Source organism: Pteropus alecto, unplaced genomic scaffold, assembly GCF_000325575.1.
Source record: "Pteropus alecto unplaced genomic scaffold, ASM32557v1 scaffold538, whole genome shotgun sequence".
Taxonomy (NCBI): Eukaryota; Metazoa; Chordata; class Mammalia; order Chiroptera; family Pteropodidae; genus Pteropus; species Pteropus alecto.
Genome location: NW_006440657.1, coordinates 8603 through 30073, shown reverse-complemented (window position 1 = coordinate 30073; position 21471 = coordinate 8603). Strand labels below are relative to the sequence as shown.

The 21471-nt window shown below is 40.1% G+C and overlaps 1 protein-coding gene across 2 annotated transcripts; it reads left to right on the top strand.

The window, feature by feature from the left end:
• Window positions 1-443: 443 nt before the first annotated feature.
• PLP1 (proteolipid protein 1) lies at window positions 444-15936 on the top strand. Of its 2 annotated transcripts, none has more exons than XM_006917888.2 (7): window positions 444-650; window positions 8931-9117; window positions 9597-9753; window positions 10937-11105; window positions 11789-11862; window positions 12675-12740; window positions 13834-15936. In XM_006917888.2, the coding sequence occupies exons 1-7, from the start codon at window positions 647-649 to the stop codon at window positions 13903-13905; spliced, it is 729 nt and encodes a 242-aa protein (XP_006917950.1). In that variant the 5' UTR covers window positions 444-646; the 3' UTR covers window positions 13906-15936. The 2 variants fall into 2 exon arrangements, with proteins under 2 accessions (XP_006917950.1, XP_006917949.1); XM_006917887.2 differs by having other exon boundaries at window positions 9597-9858.
• The last annotated feature ends 5535 nt before the right edge of the window (window positions 15937-21471 follow it).

The window sequence follows — 21471 nt, the reverse complement described above, 5'->3', positions numbered from 1 at the left end:
CCGGAGCTAGGTTGGGGAAGGGTACTTATTTGCCAAGGAGTGGGGGGAGGGGAAAGGTGGACAGGGCCAATGGCAGCTGTGAGTGAGAGGTAGGGTTGGAGCCAGAGTTGAAAGGACTCTGGGAGATAGCAGGTAGGTTTTTGACCTTGACCCCCTCACCAGAGCTACTATTTCCATGGCTTCTGACACTTGTGCTGCCACATCCTACACCAAATAGATCCAAGGATCAATTGGAGGCTTCCAAAAGCTCTTCTTTTTATTTCCAGCCCCAAACCACATTTCCAGATGTCTCTGCAGCAAAGTGAAATTCCACACAGACAGCCTTAGGGAAAAAACAAAATTGGCAGTGAAAGGCAGAAAAAGAAGATGAATCCCTTAGAGAAGGGAATATCTTTAAGTAGGTGGGGGCAAGAGGAGGAGAAGGGGTGGAAGAGAGGAAGAGGAAAGCAGGCCTGTCCCTTTAAGGGGGTTGTCTGTCAATCAGAAAGCCCTTTTCATTGCTGGAGAAGAGGACAAAGATACTCAGAGAGAAAAAGTAAAGGACCGAAGAAGGAGACTGGAGAGACCAGGATCCTTCAAGCTGAACAAAGTCAGCCGCAAAGCAGACTAGCCAGCCGGCTACAATTGCAGTCAGAATCCCAAAGATATGGGTGAGTTGCAAAAATTTTAGCATGGAAGACTCAAATAGGCAGAGGAATGTGCAAGAGAATTTTCAACTTTGAGATTTCGGGGTTTTCAATGGTTTCAAAGAGTTGTGCTTTGGCACTTGTTTTCTTTTTAATTCCTTAGCACTCAGTTAGATTAACTCTTTCTCTGCTGTATTGAGAGTGATGCTTTATTGCCAAAGAATTCCAGCAGCATGTGTAGAGTCTCACAGGTCCTTGGAGAGAGTGCCCAGTGAGCTGGATGTGGTCATGTGTCTTCCTACCTCTTCACTTCCTTCTACCTTCTCTTTTACCCTGGTTCCCAGGCTCTGATAATGGGTGTGTCAGCTAACATCCCTGGTTCTGCTGGAAGCAACTGAGTGTTGGCTAGCCCTCAGATATACTAAATAACTGCTTGCTTAATACAAAATTTAGACCCTGTTTGATAATGATAGGAAATTGGGGAATTGGGCAAGATGGATTCAGGCTTGGCCATGACTGAGGAGGCCAATCTTAAGTTTAGGAAATTAAAATAAAGTCTTCAATGGCTTTACCATGGGGAATAGATATAAGTAGGTATGTGTGTATGTACCTGTGTGTGTCTGTGTGTGCACATGTGTATGGGTGACCATATCTAACAAATATCACAGACAGCCTTCCTGAGGGCATGGCCTGGATTCTAAATCTCTCCCATGACAAGGAGGCTGCTGGGACCTCAGAGCTCTTGCTGATTTGGCTGAGTACTGAGGGCTTTGACAGGTTCTATAAATAGAGAAGCTATGAGGCCTGGTTTCTGGTAGTGTCTACTCAGAGCAAGCTGTGCAGAGCACAGGGTCTTTGTCCACACAAGATGCCACACAGATGTGTAGACATTGCTCACATCTGGAAAAACAAGAGCAGCAGCTCAAATGCATCCTATATGAAATGAAAATCAATTGCCCTGTGTATTCGCCATCAGATGTAGTACCCAGAAGACTCCAGCAACATCCAGGAAGATAGGTTTCAATTCTATTAAGCTGGTGTCAGCCTTTAGGTTGTTTCATCGTGAAATGCCAAGAGAGCTCCTTGAAGCATGTATTCAGGTAGGATAATTAAGAAGGTAGAGCACTGGGCTAGAAGTCAACACAACCAAGTTTTAATCCCACATCTGCCACATATAAACTTTGTGAATTTGGGTAGGTCATTGAATTATCACTTCTTCATCTGGAAAATGGAGACCACAATAATAGTTTTGTATACTTTCAGGGTTGTGAAAATCAAGTTATAATGATGTGAAAGTCTTTTGAAAATGGGCAAGCAAGCTCGATAACAATTGTAAATCATGATAATACTGATTATTATACAATCCCTTGTATACAGGCTGACTTTTACTTTTTCCAAAGTGGTTGGGTTTTCTTTGTCTGCACTTGGTGCTCTGGGTAAGAATTATTTGACCAATTGAGAGTGTCCAGGTGAGAGGTGAATGTTTGAGAAACTCAATTCCTGCCCAAAGTAACATTAGAAACCCTACCTAATGTCAGGGCAGCTGCTTGGGTAGGTTGTGAATTAAAAACAAAGAGTGAAAAATGATTCTAAATATAACTTTCTCAGGGTATTAAAGCCCTGAGGAAAAAGCAGGAACAGATAAAGTGACCACAGGGACAGTTTCCTGTTTTGGAGGCTTGATGATTTCCTCCAGGGCTGATTGCCACAGATAAGGGCACTGTTGAGGTCATGTATTGGATCCCAGATCCTAGTAGTGGGCGATACGTGGGCCAGGTGTACATGACTTTTCAGTTATTCAATAACAAAATATTTCAAATATTCTGTAAATAATAGACCATCTCCAACAAAGAACTGAATTGCTACTACTTCTGACATGGAGTGTATGGCTATTTAACAATCATAGTAGACACATAATATCATGGAACTTGGGGTTGGAAGGAACTTGAGAAACTGAGTGAAATTGCAGTTCAGGAGTCCCTTCAACAACAGCCAGTTAAATCTTCCTACAGCCTCTCTTTAATCACCTCCAGGAACAGGGAGCTCACTATCTCAACCATATAGAATCTCATAAGATTGAAAGCAAAGGGGAACAGTGAATTTAGTAGTGTCTGCACAAAAGGTTTATGAGGGAAATAATAGTTCATTAAACCTTGTTCCAACTTGGGAGGAGGATATTCCAAATGAGTCTTTGAGATAACAATGGAACCAGAAAAGATCCAAAGAGCAGTAGCTGATTACTCTCTGCTCAGTAACACAATGCCATTACTGAATAGCAAAACGTTGGCTCCTGCTAGCTTGTTTCTGAGAACAGTGACTGTTACCCTGGTAACCAAACTGTGAGGCTTCTCTCCAAAGGTGGCTGTTTGCCCAGCAGTGTAGTTTTGGCTGGCTGAGAGTGAATGTAGCCCAGGCAAAAAGTGACAAGGCAGAACAGGGGTCTAGTTTTACAAAATGCCTGAATGCTGACTGAATCCCACCAAAAATGCCATTAGAATTCCAGGAGCTAAAAAGAAAGAAGACCCAAACCAGCACATTCACTTACTCTTAGAGACACTGACTGGAACGAACACAGATAGTCTTCCCCACTCCACCTCTCACCTTGGCCCTGCAGAGCCAGAGGAGTTATTGGAGAGCCAGGCCAATTGAAAAGTCTGCTCTGCTTCGAGGGTCTTTCATCTTGGCTCTGGGCTAGGAAAGCCAAGTTTACTCAACAACCTGACAACCAGAACTGCTCTCCCAAAGCTATCTCAGTGTAACAAGGCTCAAGAAACACCTGGGAGTTGGATGTGGGGGGAAGTATAGTTTCCAAACCCATCAAGGCAGAACCCCAGACAGTGGCATCTTTTTTCTCTTGTTGACTTTTTGTGTATTATCTCGAAGCCCTGAAAACCATACTTAGGGTTTAGTTCTTGGCCTTGAAAGAAAGCAGCAGTAGGAATGCCCTCATTGTCCACAGAACTTCAGGTCTAGCGAAGATCTAGTCAGGGCAGTGAACTGATCAAGAAGGCTCACATCAGCCATGGCAGGCAAACAGCAGTTTTCCTTTCCCATTGTCAAGGTCTACCCAGTGCCAAACTTTCATCAAAAGCTTAGCAAATACTGATAAATTAATTCCTCCTTTACTATTTTTAAATGGTCCTAAGGGTGATCTCTCAGCTCTGTGTTGACCTCTGAGCTCTCTGTCAGACATGACTCTGGAAAAGAGTCAGTGACATCCCAAAGAAGGTAACAAAGTTCCCCAGATCAGCTTCACACTGCAACCAATGAGAGGAGAAATTGGTGGGAGACTGACCTAAGGAATAAGGTATGGAAACTGTTGTCTCTTAGCTTAGTGTCAGGTGCTTCTCTTTCACCTTTCCACAGTGTGTCAGGAAGAGTTTAACAATCAAGCTTTTACCCCAGCCTCCCAGTGTTTGGGCATAAATCACTACGTGTGCGTGTGCATGTGCGTGTGCGTGTGCGTGTGCGTGTGTGTGTGTGTGTATGTGTGTTTGGGGAGGATCAGGGAGTATAGTAAACAAGGTGTTCCAGATGTTGTTGCTATGGTAATAATAATTCATATTCAGAGAGAAGGCTGAGATTCCTTTTGGTTTAACTCTGTCTGTATGACTTGACTATCCAGCAAGACTGGATAGTCTTGGATTCCCATGCCCCAGTGGCTGCAGGCTCTTTCTAGCCCTTGAATGTGGTGTCAGTATTGATTTCATGTAGGAAAGACAAAATTATAGGCAGGGCTTTGTCTGACCAGGATAAGGCCAGAAGCAAAATCTTTGTATCTAATACCTCCTGATGACTGTTGTTTTACTCCTAGAACCCACCCACTGATCCCCATCCATTCCCAGTACCAGTCACGGCTGTCTTAGCATCTTGGCCCTGTCAACTGCTTATAGGCCCTGATCAAGGAGTCCTCTGTTCAATGGGGTGAGGTTAAGGGGTGGGTTCTGGGAGGAGGGTAAAACTGTAGTGCAGATTAGAGACCTAGGGAGATGGGGCCAGTTTTTTACTCAATGAACTTGCCTGTTGTTTAGCTCTATTGTATAGGGTTCTATCTCCCTCTTTGTCAGCTGGATTCAAGGGACAGGCTGGGAATTGTTCAAGGAACAATTGGTCTCTTTCTACCATCCCATTTGATGAAAGCCCTTCCTCTCCTTCCTTTGATAAGTTCAGAGACTCACAGTGAATTTCCATCATGGAGCTGGTCCTTGAGGCGTGCCCAGGGCATGGGAAAGGAGGGAGGGCTTGAGAGCTCTTGGCTCTTGCTTAAAGAGACAGTATCAGGATCAACACAGTCCCTTGGTTAGACATGGATCTGGATAAAAGTCACAAGGGCCTGTCGATATTTGTCAGACTCCTGTGAAGATCATTAGTGAGAATGGCTTGAAGTTCTATCACAGATCGATTAGACCTAGTTTTGAGAATTTGTAGATAAATCTAGCCAAAACCAAACATTTCCCTTTTGCTTACATTTTGCCCACAGATTTTGGTTATATAGTTTTAAACATTAGATGGTAGGTAGCTTTAACCTTTGATTCACAGACATAAGTTTCTTCTCAAAAAAGCTGTACGGTCTTTGAAGAAAGGAACTGGTCTTTATAATTCCTTTTTTTTTCTCATAGTATCTAGGTTGCTGCTAACGTGCTTAATAATGGCACTGAATACACATAAATAGAAATAAGAGGAAAGTACTTTCTCTATGACCTCTCATTAAAGTCAGTTGGTTTAATCCAATTGGGTTGTATTGAGTAATATTATTACTATATAGTTCTTTTATGCCAACTCTCTATGTCCCAGGCTGTACTTAGTCTGTAAATGTGAGAATGTCGCTTAAGAAACCCAAGGAACTTCTCCAGAATCTCTCACAGCCTTCCTGAATCACACCAATATCCCTTCAATCATAGTGTTCTGAAATGGGGAGCCTGTGGCTTTAAGCTCTTCTTCTTACATTCCCATGTACATTTCTTGGGCTGTGAAAAATGAAAGTGAACCCAATGAATCTTTCTCAGATGTTTTGGTTGTCTACTACTTTAATGAAGACACAATTTCTTGCATGTTATGAGTTTTTCCCAGTTGGAACCCCAAATTTGATTTTTTACTTGAACAGACTGACAAATTCTTCACTTTTGATGAACTCATGTACCCCGAGAACAAACATTTCATTTTGATTGCAAAGACATGGCTGTCTGATGCTTATGCTGATATTGTTGAATTGTTTATAGCTCAACTATCCAGGGCTGATTATTTCTGATTCCATGTTAGAGATTCATTAAAACCTATGTTCTTCTTGTCCCTTGCTTTGAGCAGCAATTTTGGAGCAGAAAAAGATGTGCTAAGTTATTTGAGGTCTAAGAAAATAGAATAAAAATGGGTGTACGAAGAAAGAGTATCATTTGGTGATTCAGAGTTGCTCCAGAGGCCTAATCCTTTATTACCTAGTAAGAACACTACATATGACACTCTGGTTTTTTGGATGATGATCAACGGATCAGATACACTAAAGAGGATTTTCCTTCTTCTTTACAGCCCTGGAAGGGGGCATCAGCTAAAAATTAGAGTAGAATTATCTGGTTAGCAAGCATTCAAGTTCCTTCACCCCTGATTGCACCTGCACCATCATTTAGCCCTTCCCAGGATGAAAAAGCTGGAGGGAGTGAGTGGGCACAGGATGTTCACTTGTTAGGATGGATGGCTCTCCTTACTCTAAACAAACAGTTTTGCCATTGTTCACTGGGTCTAACTCCCTCTCCACCCTCAGGCTTGGGGGCCCCTGTAGAATACCAATGAGGTTCCTGAGATCTCAGAGTAAAACAAGGCTTCTTTGTCTGGGGGAGCTATGGAGGGCTCTGTCCAAGTGCTGACCCCGTGTTAGGGAGAGAAGGAACAGTGGGGTCACTGACCTTCCCCTCCCTCCACCCTCAGGCTTCAGAGACCTTCTTTACTAGAAGAGTCTAAGAGTTTTGGGGGTGGGGAAGAGTTGGATATGCAGGGAAAGAAAATGGCAGCACTGTTTATTTTCAAGCTCCTTTTCATGATTTATAAGATGCAACTAGTATCTTAACCTGTTGTGAAAGAGGAAGATCAATTTCTGAAATGTTTCAACTACTATGTTTTTCGATCTGGTGTATACATGCATGTGTGTGCACATTTGCATGTGTACATGTGTGAATGTGCATGTGCACGTGCATGCATGCACACATGTGTGTGCACAGACACACACACACACGCGCACACACACACACACACCCCGTGGGCCAATTCTGATGAGACACTCTTGCCAAGCACTATTGCAAAGTTCATGCTAAGTAAACTCTGCCTCCACTTAAGGCAGCACAGCTAGAAATTGCTTCCAATAGAGGCCGTGTTTTCTGACATCAGTGCTTCAGTTCTTGGAAAAGGAAAGAAATTCAGCTCTACTGCAAATGTTAACTACTTAATTTGCTTGGCTTGGGCTTCCAAGCCTCATCTCTGGTGTGATATATAAGAATCTTTGAGAAAGAGGCTCTTTGAGGACCAAGGAAGGGCTGTCATTTTAGGAAACAGTGGAAAATAGGACTCACTCATTCTATGGTTCTGAGAACAGAGACAAATGCCTCCACCTCAACTTTCCCATGATAGAGAAAATTTGGTCCTTCGGAATCTGTTCACGTTGATGCAGTTCAGCCATGTAAATCATGAGATGGTCAAGCATTCAGGGCTAAAAGGAAACAGTACTAGTGTTAAGAGGGTCTGGCAAAGGACTCCCCTGGTCCCTGTACCCTGGTATAGACAAGTGATCTTTGCATAAAAATAGAAACCTAAATATTAATATGATTTATTTTGTTTTTATAAGGAGTCCCAACATGCTTTTCCAAAATAGCAGCTCCTCAGCATATTTGCTGATTATTTGTGTGTGCGCATATATGTACATATGTACAAATAATTCATGCATACATATAATATATAAAAATACAGAAACAATTCATATATTATAGGTATATATTATATATGAATAGATATATAAATTCTGTGTATATGTGTGTATGTGCATATATATGTATATGTGTGCATATATATATATACATATATATATATAATCCTTTTCTGAAGAGATTAACATTTTTATTTCTTCTACTTTTTGGAGATCAGGCCAAGAGGCCAGAGGGAGCCATCCTTTCCCCATCTAGTCAGTCATCTACTTGAAAATTGTTGTTTCACTCCATGTGACACTTTAGAGCATGGGGCTGGTACTTGGGGCACAGCTATTCCTGGAGTCTGTGATTTCTTGTGTGCCTTTCCTGTTTCTCAGCCGGTCTGGGAATCTCAGGGACTGTTAACATTTTAGGACACCTGTGCTCCCAAGCCCTGGTGTGTTTTCATCATGCCAGGAAGACATTTCATGCTTTGCTGACTTTGTATAAAGTCTCTTTGTAGCTATTTTGACAGAACTGTAGTGTAAGACTGAGGATGGGGACATTGGCTAAGCTGTAGTATATGGGGACAAATCAGCCATACAAAATATTCAAAAATTATTAAGCCTGCCTTTTTATTACTGGAAATAACAATAGTAATTCTCCCATTACCATCTCCTGTCCTCTTCCAGTTCCCTCCTTCCCTTTGGGCTGCTTTTCACATATCTAGACTAAGAAAAATCAAGCATTCCATGCAGAACATACAATTTTTGGGAATATCCAGGAGCATGCAATCTCCAAAGTTACCCCTATCTGGAATGCTCTTCAAGGCCCAAATCCTATCTGGCTATACTGATATCTCTGGCTTGCACTCACTCCTTCCTGGAACTCTAAGTGCTTTAACCCTTTGTAATCACTTCCTTGACTGCCTGGGATTGTTAATTGAAAATATTAGGTCTACCTAACTCATTCTTCTTCAGTAAACAAGACTCCCATATGGCTGAATCTGTCTTTTATGTCTTCACATCTCACATAACATCTAGCACAATGTTAGGCACATAGTAGGTACTCCTTAAGAGTTGATTAATGACTAAATCAAACAAACCAGAATGATAAGAAAGGAGAGAATAATTGCATAATCTCTCTGGCTTGCTACTTGAATTACTGATTATTAAAAAAAAACACCTCAATTTCTGGGAAAGGTAAAGATTTATTTTCAAGAATGGAACAAAGTATGGCTTGGGAGTCAATCTCACATTCCAGAAGCCTAAAGTTCTAAATTCTCCTACTTTTGTATTCTGGGGTGACACTCTGTCCATGCATGTGAACACAGGGCCTGACTGGTCTGGCAGAGAGGTCTGAGTGACACGAGCCTCCTATTGTACATCCATGACTGTTTCCTGTTCTTTTTTCCTAGGGTTGTTAGAGTGCTGTGCAAGATGTCTTGTAGGGGCCCCCTTTGCTTCTCTGGTGGCCACTGGATTGTGTTTCTTTGGGGTAGCACTATTCTGTGGCTGTGGACATGAAGCACTTACTGGTACAGAAAAACTAATTGAGACCTATTTCTCTAAAAACTACCAGGACTACGAGTATCTCATCAATGTGTAAGTACCTGTCATTCCACTTAAACCTCCTCTTTTCCCCTCTCTCCATGTTGTAGATATAGAACTCATCAGTACCTTAATGGTTAGTGGGGGATTGGTGTGACACCAGAAATGATTCCTGAATTTTTCCTCTGTGTGCAGATTCCACCTGTGCCACATCTGAAGCCCTAAGTGAGGGGAAAGTGCCAATTTCAGAAAAGAGGGGTCTGCCTGCCCACTGCCCCCTGCCCTTGCTTTCTCCCATGTATTCTAACTTTTGCTCGGTAAGGTTAACATTGACTGAGTTGGAGCCTCTGCAGTGGTAGGTATGGAGAACTCGGGCGAAGCCCAATGACTAGACGGAGGAGGAACCTAGTGATCCTTCTAAAGAATCCCTATCCTTGTTTAGGTGTCCACTCAAGAGTCCACTTATGCGGGAAGGAAACTAGTTCCTCAATTAATAAGATTCCCTGGTCTCTTTTGTTGATCTGTTAATGCAGGATCCATGCCTTCCAGTATGTCATCTATGGAACTGCCTCTTTCTTCTTCCTTTATGGGGCCCTCCTGCTGGCTGAGGGCTTCTACACCACCGGCGCAGTCAGGCAGATCTTTGGCGACTACAAGACCACCATCTGCGGCAAGGGCCTGAGCGCAACGGTAACAGGGGGCCAGAAGGGGAGGGGTTCCAGAGGCCAACATCAAGCTCATTCTTTGGAGCGGGTGTGTCATTGTTTGGGAAAATGGCTAGGACATCCCGACAAGGTGATCATCCTCAGGATTTTGTGGCAATAACAAGGGGTGGGGGACAATTGGGCGTTAGTCTGTGGCCTCACCCCCACCCAAGGCTGGGTCCTTTCCAGGGACCTGGCTTTTGAGTGAGGAAGTGTTGGCTACAGCCCAACGAGAAGGTCAGGAAGAACGTGGTGCCCAGCTGGCTTAGCCTTGCCTTTAAAAAGTTCCCTAAAAATTTTCATCTCAAAATGAAAAGCATGAGTTTTGTGGGATGCTTTGTACAATCAGACCATTTCTAAGCCATCTGTTGGTATCCCTTTACTCCCCCCAAGAAGGGACCAAAACAAGAGTAGATCTGACTGCCCAAGAGTCTAAAATGCTGCCCATGAGATTGAGATATAGGTATCTGATTTGAGAGAGAAGGTGGATCATGGAAATTAAATAATTGACTCCAAGGTGGAATTCACAATATTCTGGGGTCCTACACAATTGGAGGTCCCAGAGGGAACTAGGATAAATCTGCATATTTAATGCTTCATCTTTGTCTGAGGGCTATCCGTGCTTCTACTGAAACACACATTGGTTTTCAGTCTCTAGAGTTAAAGGTCCTTTGGGGGCTGAACATCTGTTGGTGATGGTGATGTCTTTTGTGTCTAGCAGTTGGCTTAGAAAGGTTTTATTTTTTGGATATGAAATTCAAATCTCCTATTGGCTTTGTTCAATGACTAGGGATCAAAAATCCGGTGACAAGAAATATTTTCTAATCTCAGCCTAAGGCGATGAATGGCACAACTTTCTTTCAAGATCTGTTTTGATTTCTTCACACCTTATCTGCCCAAAAAATCTCCTGAAGCCTCTCTAACCCAGGGATCCTTCTCACTCCAACCTTTACCCATTCCCATCACCCTCCGTCACGTCTGGGGCCAGTTCTCTAGTAGATACTGCCAATGACATTTGACAGAGGTGCTCTGCTTACTAATTTTATTTGGTGGAGATCCTTGGAATCTGGTCTCATGTCTGGCACATGCCACTCCAGGATCTCTCAGTTTGTGTTTTGACATCTGCAGGCTAATGCTGATTTCTAACCACCCCATGTCAATTGTTTTAGTTTGTGGGCATCACCTATGCCCTGACCATTGTGTGGCTCCTGGTGTTTGCCTGCTCTGCTGTGCCTGTGTACATTTACTTCAACACCTGGACCACCTGCCAATCTATTGCCTTCCCCAGCAAGACCTCTGCCAGTATAGGCAGCCTCTGTGCTGATGCCAGAATGTATGGTGAGTTAGTGCATGTGTACCTTGGCACCTCAATCTTCTTATGGAAAAACTATGTATTTGGTTCTTCACTTAGGGTAAAGAGGGTGGTAATTATGAGAAAAATAAGAATATGGATGCCTGGATCTTAGCTTATTAATCTTTCTCCACTGAAATTGGAAGGATTTCTTCCTTTGGAAGGAAACTTCTTGGAAGTGAGGGGAGTTTTCTTGGCTGCACACAATGCTCTACCCTAGTTGACTGCTGTTCCCAATCCAGTAGCAGCACGTTTCAATAACAAACTCAAAATTTCACTATGAGAAAAATAAGAATATGGATGCCTGGATCTTAGCTTATTAATCTTTCTCCACTGAAATTGGAAGGATTTCTTCCTTTGGAAGGAAACTTCTTGGAAGTGAGGGGAGTTTTCTTGGCTGCACACAATGCTCTACCCTAGTTGACTGCTGTTCCCAATCCAGTAGCAGCACGTTTCAATAACAAACTCAAAATTTCACAACTATTCAATACCATCTGCTATTTTTTTTTTTTTTTTGGTAAATCTTTAGAAAAGAGGATCCTGATTGTTAGTAGGGTCCACCTTTTCAGCCAAGATAATTAAAGATGGAAGATGGGCTCTGAAGGAAAATCTCTATATGGCCCTACAACTCTGTGAAGCTCACCTCAGTTGACTTGTGTGTCTTACTTAGGTGTTCTCCCATGGAATGCTTTCCCTGGCAAAGTGTGCGGCTCCAACCTTCTGTCTATCTGCAAAACAGCTGAGGTGAGTGGGCCATTTGGGTTACTTTACAGAGGAATGTCTAGTACCATACAAATTCCTACACATGGACTTCCATTTCAAGGACCACAGTTTCTCTTTGCTGGATTTTGTCTTTTACAAAATATTGGCTGAGTACACCTGAGCCAATGAGCATAATGGTAAAAATATCTATATTCCTTAGAACTACATAGAAAGCTTTCCATTCCAAGATTTCCTCCCTTAAAAGAAATTTGTAGCTTTAGGTAAATATAGAGCTTAATGGTAAAATCCCCCACATGAAATTTTTCTTTCTTTTAGTTAAACACCTTATCAAGAACATGGGTTGTATACAGAGACATTCATGGATTTTACAAAACACCTTCAGTTTGGAACTTTTCAATCTCTTATGAGAAGTAAAAAAACAGTACATTTGAAAAAAGAAAACACTGTATTGAGAACAGATAATGTGCACAAATGAGGCAGAGGAATAAAAGCAAATCCCAAGAAAGAAGGCAGTAAATAATTTATTTGAAAATAAAATGTTGGCTTTAAATTTTGCATTCTTAGACACAATTGTAGAAAAACAATTGATTAACATGTTTTATGAGTATTTTATGAGTATTCTGTGTTCTGGGTTCTATGGGGCTAGGTGCTATGGTGTACATTAAGGAACGGGAAGACTAAACTAAGGGAAGTGACAACTTAGTTAAAGATGCAGAATTAACACAGAGAAAGAGAAAGATATCAACACATTCAGAAAGCTGCGTTCATGATCTACAGTGAACCATATTTTTGCTGTTGCAAGAAACAATTCTTCTCTTTCCATTTTCTTGCAGTTCCAAATGACCTTCCACCTGTTTATTGCTGCATTTGTGGGGGCTGCAGCCACACTGGTTTCGCTGGTGAGTTGTCTTTGAATGATCTTGGCAAATCAATGGTCCTGGGATAGCTGGTGTCCAGCTATGCTGAAAGGCAAAAAGATAGACTCTTTCTAACCTTGAAATGCTGGTAGGAAGCTACTCGGAAGAGACAGCGAAGTGTAGAGACTGTGCAATTCTACTTTGGGTTGCCAAGGCAGAAAAACTTCAGAAATTAGACAGGAACAAGAAAAATGGTGTGAGGAAAGAGGAGATAAGAGATTCATAGTTAAGAATGATATTATTTAGCATTTACAGAGCATGTAATATTGCCAGATGCTTTACAGTCATACATTACAATGAATTCTCAACACATCCTCATCAGATCAATGACAAGAACACTGAAATATTATTCAGTATGGGTTTTCCAAAGCCTGGGATTCTATATACTGTAAATAGAATTCTATCTTGGACACTCTTTAAGGGATTTAGTTACTCTCTTGAAAATACCTAACAGTATGTGAGGATTGTTATTACTATAATGTGATTCTATGTCCCAAATCTTGCTGATGGTGTTACAATGCAGTGTCAATGTAGTGTGTTTATGGTTCAGATTAAAAACATAGGGTGAAGCAATTCATCTGAAGTCATTGAGTAAATGGCCAATGTTTAAGAATAAACTTGAAGAACTCCTGCCTCCTACTGCTGAGGTTTTTATAACAGAGATGAGTTGTTTCTCATTTTCTAAAATAAACTGATGCATTAAGCACAGGAAGGCTATAATGCATAATGTGGTGTTGTGTCTACAGCAGGAACTGTGTGACTCCAGATCACTCAGACATGTAGTTAGAATGATAGCAGAACCCATGTATTGTTCACTTACCTCAGTGCTAGGCCAAGCATAGGTGTGGAATAAATCCTTGTCGAGTTTCTTCTCTGGGCTTGGACCATTGAAAGGAAATGTCTCAGAGAGGACTTCTAGTCAAGTATACAGGGCTTTGTTGCTTTTTATGGAACAGAAGTTTTTCCTTTATTTAGCTATGATTTTATTTCGACCCTTCCTCATTCCCAAAAGGATTGGAGGAGGGAGAGCTTTCTTTTCTACTTTCACTCATATTCTCCCTTCTGTTCCTTACAGCTCACCTTCATGATTGCTGCCACTTACAACTTTGCCGTCCTTAAACTCATGGGCCGAGGCACCAAGTTCTGATTGCCTGTAGAAATTTCCTTTTCTCTAATAGTGAGACTCTAACCACACAGCCTAGAATATTGCATCTCCCATTTTAACTCTTTGCCTTTGTCACTTACTGGCCCTCTTCTTGACAAGTGTAACAGGAAAGGAGAGTCTTGCAGTGATTAATGTCTTTCTGTGGACTCTTCCCTCTTACGTACCTCTTTTAGTCATTTTGCTTCACAGCTGGTTCCTGCTAGAAATGGGAAATGCTTAACATGGTGACTCCCCAACTGCAAGTTACAAAGAAATGGAGGCTCTAATTCAATTTTCAAGCATCTCCTGAGGACCAGGAAGCATTTTCTTTTCAAAGGGCATTTCCACTGATGGAAACGAAATGGAGAAAAATATGTTCAGAGAAGGGATATACCTGGTCCCTTGTCATCTATAGGGGGCAAATATATTCTCCTTGGTGTGCAAAACAGAGAACTCACTCTTATCTCCCTATTACCACTGAAGATAGAAGAAAGAAAAAGAATGACAGCAAAACAATATGAGCATTTGCCCAAATCTCCCTATTGCATCTGGGAAGGGGTCAAAGCAAGGATCTTTCACCCATAGAAAGAGAGCACTGACCCCAATGGCAAAGGACCATTTAAACTCTAACTCAGCCAACCTAACTTATAGCATAAGGGAGCATAGTGTCTGTGTAGACAAAGGGGGCACCTGGCCTTACACCTCGTTAGAGAGAAACAGGTGCTGCCAGAATCTTCTCCTTGAGAACAGCTACCATGACAACCCTGGGGTTTTCAAGGAGCTGAGAATAGAGAAACTAGCTCAGCTGAAAAAAGACTGGCTTGAGCAGCAGTTGTTAGTGGCTAACAGTGTAAACTGAGCCAGCCCTCTGGTAGACACAGGATAGATAACTCTTTGGATTGCATGTCTTTTTTCTGTTAATTAGTTGTGTACTCTGGCCTCTGTTATATCTTCACAATGGTGCTCTTTTCATGGGGTATTATTCATTCAGTCATGGTGGGTGATTTGAAGATCTTGATTTGTTTCAGAATGATGCACATTTCACGTTTTCCAGTTTGTTTATCACTTGGTTGGGGTTGTACCAAAAAGGTCTGGAGAATGATTCTTTGAATATAATTCTTTAACAAATGGAAATTGGATGTTAAAAATCACCAGTGATATGTAAAATTGGCTTGTTCTATGCATCTATTGGGATTTTCTACAAATTACTTTGTTTTTCGAAGAAATAGATTTGGTGACTTTGAACCTCAATTTGAATAACCTATTATTTTAAACATTGGTTGATCATTCTTTCTGGCTAGTGAGAGATGATTTGATTTAGCAATGATACATTGTGTGTTAAAGAGTCATATTTAACATACAGATTATTCTTTCCTGGTATAGATCTCGTAGCTGAATGTATTAGTCATCAGCTATTCAGTTAGCAAGCTTCCACAGAAAAGGAAAGATGGAGAGTATGAAACCTGAATAGCTCCCAAGTTTCAGTCTTCTCTTTCTTATTTATTAACTTTGGGTTAAAAAATAAAAGGCTGATTGGTCTTTATTGAAGAAAAGATTTTAGAGGTATGACTGTAGGTGCCTCTTTTGTTGTAAAGAGTTGTTTTGTTGTTTTGTTTTGTTTCTCCCAAAGTGGTTTCAGCAATGTTTAAGGAGATGTAAGATCTTTACAAAAATACACTTGATATTCATTTTCAGACCAGTATACCAGATAAGCTTCCAGGCTGCATAGAGGGAGGAGATGGAAAAGTTCTGTAAGAAACCAATCAAGATCAAAGAAAGTGAAGTAATCCATACCTTGTATTTTGTTTCGATTTAATAACATAACAAATAACCAACTCTTCCCTGAAAACCTCCCAAGCATACATACATACATATACACACAGGAAGAAAGTTAATCAACTGAAAGTATTTCCTTCATTTCTGATATAGAATTTCAATTTTAACACACATAAAGGGTAAACTTTTAGAAACTTATCTTAAAAAATGTATTTTATAAAATTAAAGAAAATAAAATTAAGAATGTTCTCAATCAAACATTGTGTCCTTTGAGTGAAGTATTCTGTTTAACTCCACAATAGAACTCGAATAATTGTACTTTTATTGTGCCTTGTCCAAGAAACTCATTTATTTTTCAGGTTGCCAGAGTCATTCTCACAAAAATTCTCTATAATAGAGTAAATAAATTGCTTCTAATTTTACATCTGGAAACACTAAGAAATAGAGGCAAAATAAATTACCCAAAGAAACCCAATAAATACATATTTGAACTTGGACTAGAACTCAGATCTTGATACCAATTCATTGCCTGTTTTAAGGTTTCTTTTCTCTTAAGTTGGGTTTTAGAGTGTTCTGCTAATTCAGGGTCAAACATGTTTACTTCTTTAATATGATAATGGTGCCCAGTACTGGTATGTTTAGGATTAAGTTATTGTCATCTTTTCTTTGAATTGTTTGAATTTTCCAATAATGAGCCCTTAATGCTTTATACATAAATAATGCTTATCTTTTTCTGAAAAGTACTGGATGAAAGGTTTAATGTTGGGAGCAGAGCAGATATGGTAAGGGCAATATAAATTTAAACAGCCTGTGGCAGGACAGTATTAAAATAAATTAGTGACATCTAATACCCTGATTGGCCAGCCCAGTGGCCCACTTGGAACACTGCATTAATTTCCTGTCACAACCTGAGGCTAGAATCTGGCACTCTTGGACAGCACTCTAACCACCAGCCTAAAGAAAGCTGACTTAAAATCTGCTGTAGATTCATTGCCCTGTAGTTGAAGCTGGTAAGGAGCATGGCTGGAGAGAAAGGAGACTAGCTGGGGGCAACAAGTCAGTCATCAGTTAATAAGCTCCATTTAAAAGTAGCTTCAATTTAATCTGATTTCTGTTTCACCACAATTAATATTTTGCAAGCAAGTCTGGTTGGATGACTTTAAGACAAAAATAATAAAGATATGACAAGGACTTATTTTTAAACACTGGCAAACAAGGACACAACACTGTACTTTGGAGAATGGATTCAGGATGCTATAGAGTGAATGTATTTTTGCCTCAGGAGCAAGAAGTCAGTTCCCAAGAAAGCTGTGTTCTCCATTTGCCCTTATTTGGCTCTGCCCTCTGGGATCCATCTATAGATGGAGTTTTCAGGCTCTCAGAAGCTGAGAGCATCTCCAGTATATCAATTGAGCCCATTGTTCTTAGCTCTCCCACACACCATAAATCTCAGTTCTCTGAACTGAAAGAGACCTCTTTGTATTTAGACCAATCAAAGATCAAGATGCAGCCGTATAAACAAGAAACATTTTCTTACAGCATCAGTTGTGTTGCTTTTCCTATCTTCAGGGTCAGTACTGCATGCAGTTATGCAGGGCATGGATGCTGCATCTTTAGCCAGAGCAACACTTGTTCATGCATTAATTCAGTCTACAAACATTTATGGAGCACCTACTAAGCTTTTTGCTAAACTCTGGGATTTTGAGTTTGGGAGTGGTGTGGGTAGAAAGGTGATAAAGATATTATCTTACATTCAAGGATGTCGCTTAGCCTCAATCACAGCAGAGAGGTCTCCCAGAGTGGAGTGAAGTGGATGCAAGAAGCATGCAAGAAGCAATCTGACCAGCTGACTGCATTGGGCATCTGAATTCTCCTCTCAGTATGTGGGAGAGGTGGTGGTTAAGGGCCATCACATGGCTCTCGTTCTCTCAGCCCCTGAAAAAAAACAAAACTTCAATTTAGAGTCCTGACAACTTGTGACTTGCTCTCTTATGTCACCCTGCTTCTGGCCTTACATGTGACAGTATTATGCACACACTGTCACAATGCATGTGCATGCTTTCACCCACTCAGTCATCTGAGGAGTCAAAGAGCAGGCACATGGGTCAGGATTTACACAAATATGGGCTATTTATCATGGTTTTTATTTCCAACCAGGCTAAATCTCAGAAGCCATAGAAGAATATGATAAGATACAAGGTACTTCTCTCTTTGAATTTCCTTACTGTGAGCACAGAGTGTGTCTATTTTGACATTAACAGTTAGCTTGATGAATATTAAGTAACAAATGGAAGAAACATTCATTCTTGCATAAATAAATAAAAACTTGACCTTTTCCTACATCAGTAACAGGTAAGGAATTCAAGTCAATATCTACAAATTGGAAAAGATATTCCCAGTTTACTCACTTGCTTTGAAACAAGCAATCATGTTCTGCACAAATTTTGTTGTCCTGCAAAGTTTTGATGTCTGTGTTCCCATTCTGAAACTCTTTGAATTGACCTACTTTATTCAAAAGGAAAAAAAAAAATAAGATAAAGTAATGAGTATTTTCTAGATTATGAAATAATCAAAGGAAATCCAATCTTAACATTTTATTCAAACCTTCAATAAATACTTATTTAACAAGTTATTTGTGCTGGCTGTTATACTAGGTGCTGGTAATACAGCAGTGATTAAAACAGACACAATCTTTTCTCTTGTAGAACTTAACTAAAGATAAAAAGGGTTAGGGAGGGAAATAGTAAGTGTGGTGAAGAATGAGACTATTGCCATTTGACAGGAAAGGTAGAAAAAATAGAATCAGGGAGAAATTGTACAGTCCTATGAGAAACAAAAGGTCAAGTAAAAGAAGATGTAAGCATGAAAGTCTGTATCTAAAGAAAGAGGCTTGGCATGCTATAGTATTTAGGGTCAAAAAAAGTTAAATGGCTTTGTACCGTTTTGCTCACCAATGTGAACAGTAAGCCAGCTCTGGGTTTCAAAGGAACTAGCTTCATTGATACTTTACGTACTTTGCGAACTCTACCTTTCAAACATGAAAAGGTTGTGAACTCTACCTTTCAAACATGAAAAGGGAACACCACAAAGCTGGATCTGAGGGTTACAATTTAAAACTAAACAAGCCAACTGATATTTGAAAATGTGTAGATGGCTCTAATCCTATTTGATGACTTGAGATCACATGTAGAACTGCTTAAAAAGAGAAAGGAAGTGTGGCCCTTGCAATCAAAGCTCTCTTCCAAGCACCCAAATGTATCAGATGTGAATTTTGTAGAACCTTATTTGATTTAAAATCGGAAATCAGCCCACATTAACAACAAAACATGTGAACAGAAACATAAGCATTCTCCTATATGCAGATGATATTATTATCACAAGGTAGGAGTGGTCTTAGTAAACCAATGGCTCAGCTAATTATTGCTAGGAAAAAAAACCTACTTATCAAATGTTCTAAAAACAGATCGTAATTTTCTGTAGCTGTTTTCGAATTCTTGTTGGTGAATAGCGTAAATAATTCTGTAGAGCAAGTACCACAGGATATATTCTGCAGCTAGTGTATCTCGGAGGACACACGAGTAAGTTACATTTCTCAAAACCAGGTGTTTGTGGGGGCTTACTGAATTTGTATGTGTATGTGTGGTGTTGTTGTCTGTTTGTTTTTAGTAGCTGAGGTGGTTACAGTTGCTTTAAAATATTTACATGTTAAAAAAATTTTAATGTCATGCTTTATGACTTGGGGTTATGATGGCCTATTTGTCTCAACATTAGAGAAGACCCAAAATAACTCTGAAAAGACTCTTGGCCCAGTCCACAGGCAGCCATACATCCAACAATAATAGCTGCACTTTACTGAGCCTTCTACAAAGTACTTTAGATAACTTATCTCATTTAACCCTCGCATCAGTCCTATGAGGCAGAAGCAACTATTATTTCTTGGCTCCAGGCTGGAACACGCACCATTATCAGTCACATCAATTTGAATTTGAGGATGTCGATCCTATCCCAGTTCAGCTGACTGCTGAAGTGGCAGAGATGAGCTACATCCGGGGGTTGCCAGGGGGCACAATCTCAGTCATTGTATCTCAGTCTCTCTGGAAACTCCACTTAGAGAAGCAGTAGCTATAGAGGAATGGTGGAGTAAGGCGGACTGCTGTTATGATTACTGATATTGTTGTGTTTTGGAATTTTTTTCTGGAACACATTCATCACTTTAGTAATTTAATCCATTTTTGAGTTGTTGAAACCATTCCAAAATGACCTATTGCTTTGTTGGGTTTTTTTTCTTTCCTTCTTTCCTCTCTCATCTCTGTGGAGGTGCACAGGGTAGTAAGGACTGAAAAGCAAAGAAAAAAAACAGTTGTAGGTCTGCTTTTCCCCAGCCTTCACTTCAAACTCCAGAATTAAAAAACATTTTAAAATAATATTTTTATTTTTCAATTATAGTTGACATATAATTTTGTATTGGTTTCAGGTGTATAACATAGTGATTAGATATCTATGTAACTCACAAAATGATCACCCCAATAAATCTTGTACCTATCCGATGCCGTACATTGTTATTACATGTTTCTTATGCTATACTTTATATCTCCTCAACTATTTTGTAACTACCAATTTGTACTTCTTAATCCCTTCTTCCTTTTCACCGACACCCCCAAACCCCTCCCATCTGGTAACCCTCAAAATGTTCTCTGTATCTATGCATTTGTTTCTGTTTTTTTTTTTAATTATCTATTTTGTTCTTTAGATTTCACATGTATATGAAATCATATGGCATTTGTCTTACTCTATCTTACTCCACACAGCACAACATTCTCTAGGTCCATCCTGAAATATCTTTTTCCATCCCTTTACTTTCAGTCTGCGTGTGTCTTTTAATCTGAAGTTAAGTCTCTTGTAGGCAGCCTGTGTCTTGTTTCCTTATCCATTCAGACACCTTATCTTTTGATTGGAGCATTTAATTCATTTTTATTTGAAGTACTTGTTGATAGACATGTAGTTATTGCCATTCTTTATCATTCATATTTTTGATACATGTTTTCTTCTTCTTAAAGAATTTCCTCTGACATTTCCTTTAATACAATGATGAACTCCTTTAGTGTTTTCTTGTCTAGGAAGCTCTTTATCTGCCCTTCATTTCTAAATGATCACTATGATGAGCAGAGTAATTTTGGTTGTAGGTCCTTGCTTTTCATCACTTTGAATATTTTGTGCTGAGCCCTTCTGTCCTGTATAGTTGTTTTTTCTTTTTTTTTCTTTTTTTGAGAAATCAGCTTCCAGTCTTATGGGTGTGCCCTTGTAGGTAACTAACTGCTTTTCTCTTGCTGCTTTTAAGATTCTCTCTTTGTATTTAAGCTTTGGCATTTTAATAATTATGTATCTTGGTGTGGGCCTCTTTGGGTTCATTTTTTGGGGGATTCTCTGAGCTTCCTGAGGTTGTATGTCTATTTCCTTCACCAGGTTAGGTGAAGTTTTCTGTTATTATTTCTTCAAAAAGGTTTTCAATTCCTTGCTCTCTCTCTTCTCCTTCTGGTATCCCCATGATATGAATGTTGTTATGCTTGATGTTGTCCCAGAGTCTCCTTAAACTATCTTCACTTTTTTGGATTATTTTTTCTTGTTGTTTTTCTGATGGGGTGTCCTTTGCTACCCCATCCTTTAAATCACTGATTCAATCCTCTTCTTCATCTAATCTGTTGATTCCCTCTAATTGTACTCTTCATTTCAGACGTTGTGTTATTCATCTCTGACTGGCTCTCTTTTGTTTTCTCTCTCCATTGTTATGTTTTG

Coding starts and splice junctions, on each gene's coding strand:
- PLP1 (XM_006917887.2), top strand. Junction 9,118..9,596: donor TACGAGTATCTCATCAATGT/GTAAGTACCTGT, acceptor CTGTTAATGCAG/GATCCATGCCTTCCAGTATG. Junction 11,863..12,674: donor CTATCTGCAAAACAGCTGAG/GTGAGTGGGCCA, acceptor ATTTTCTTGCAG/TTCCAAATGACCTTCCACCT.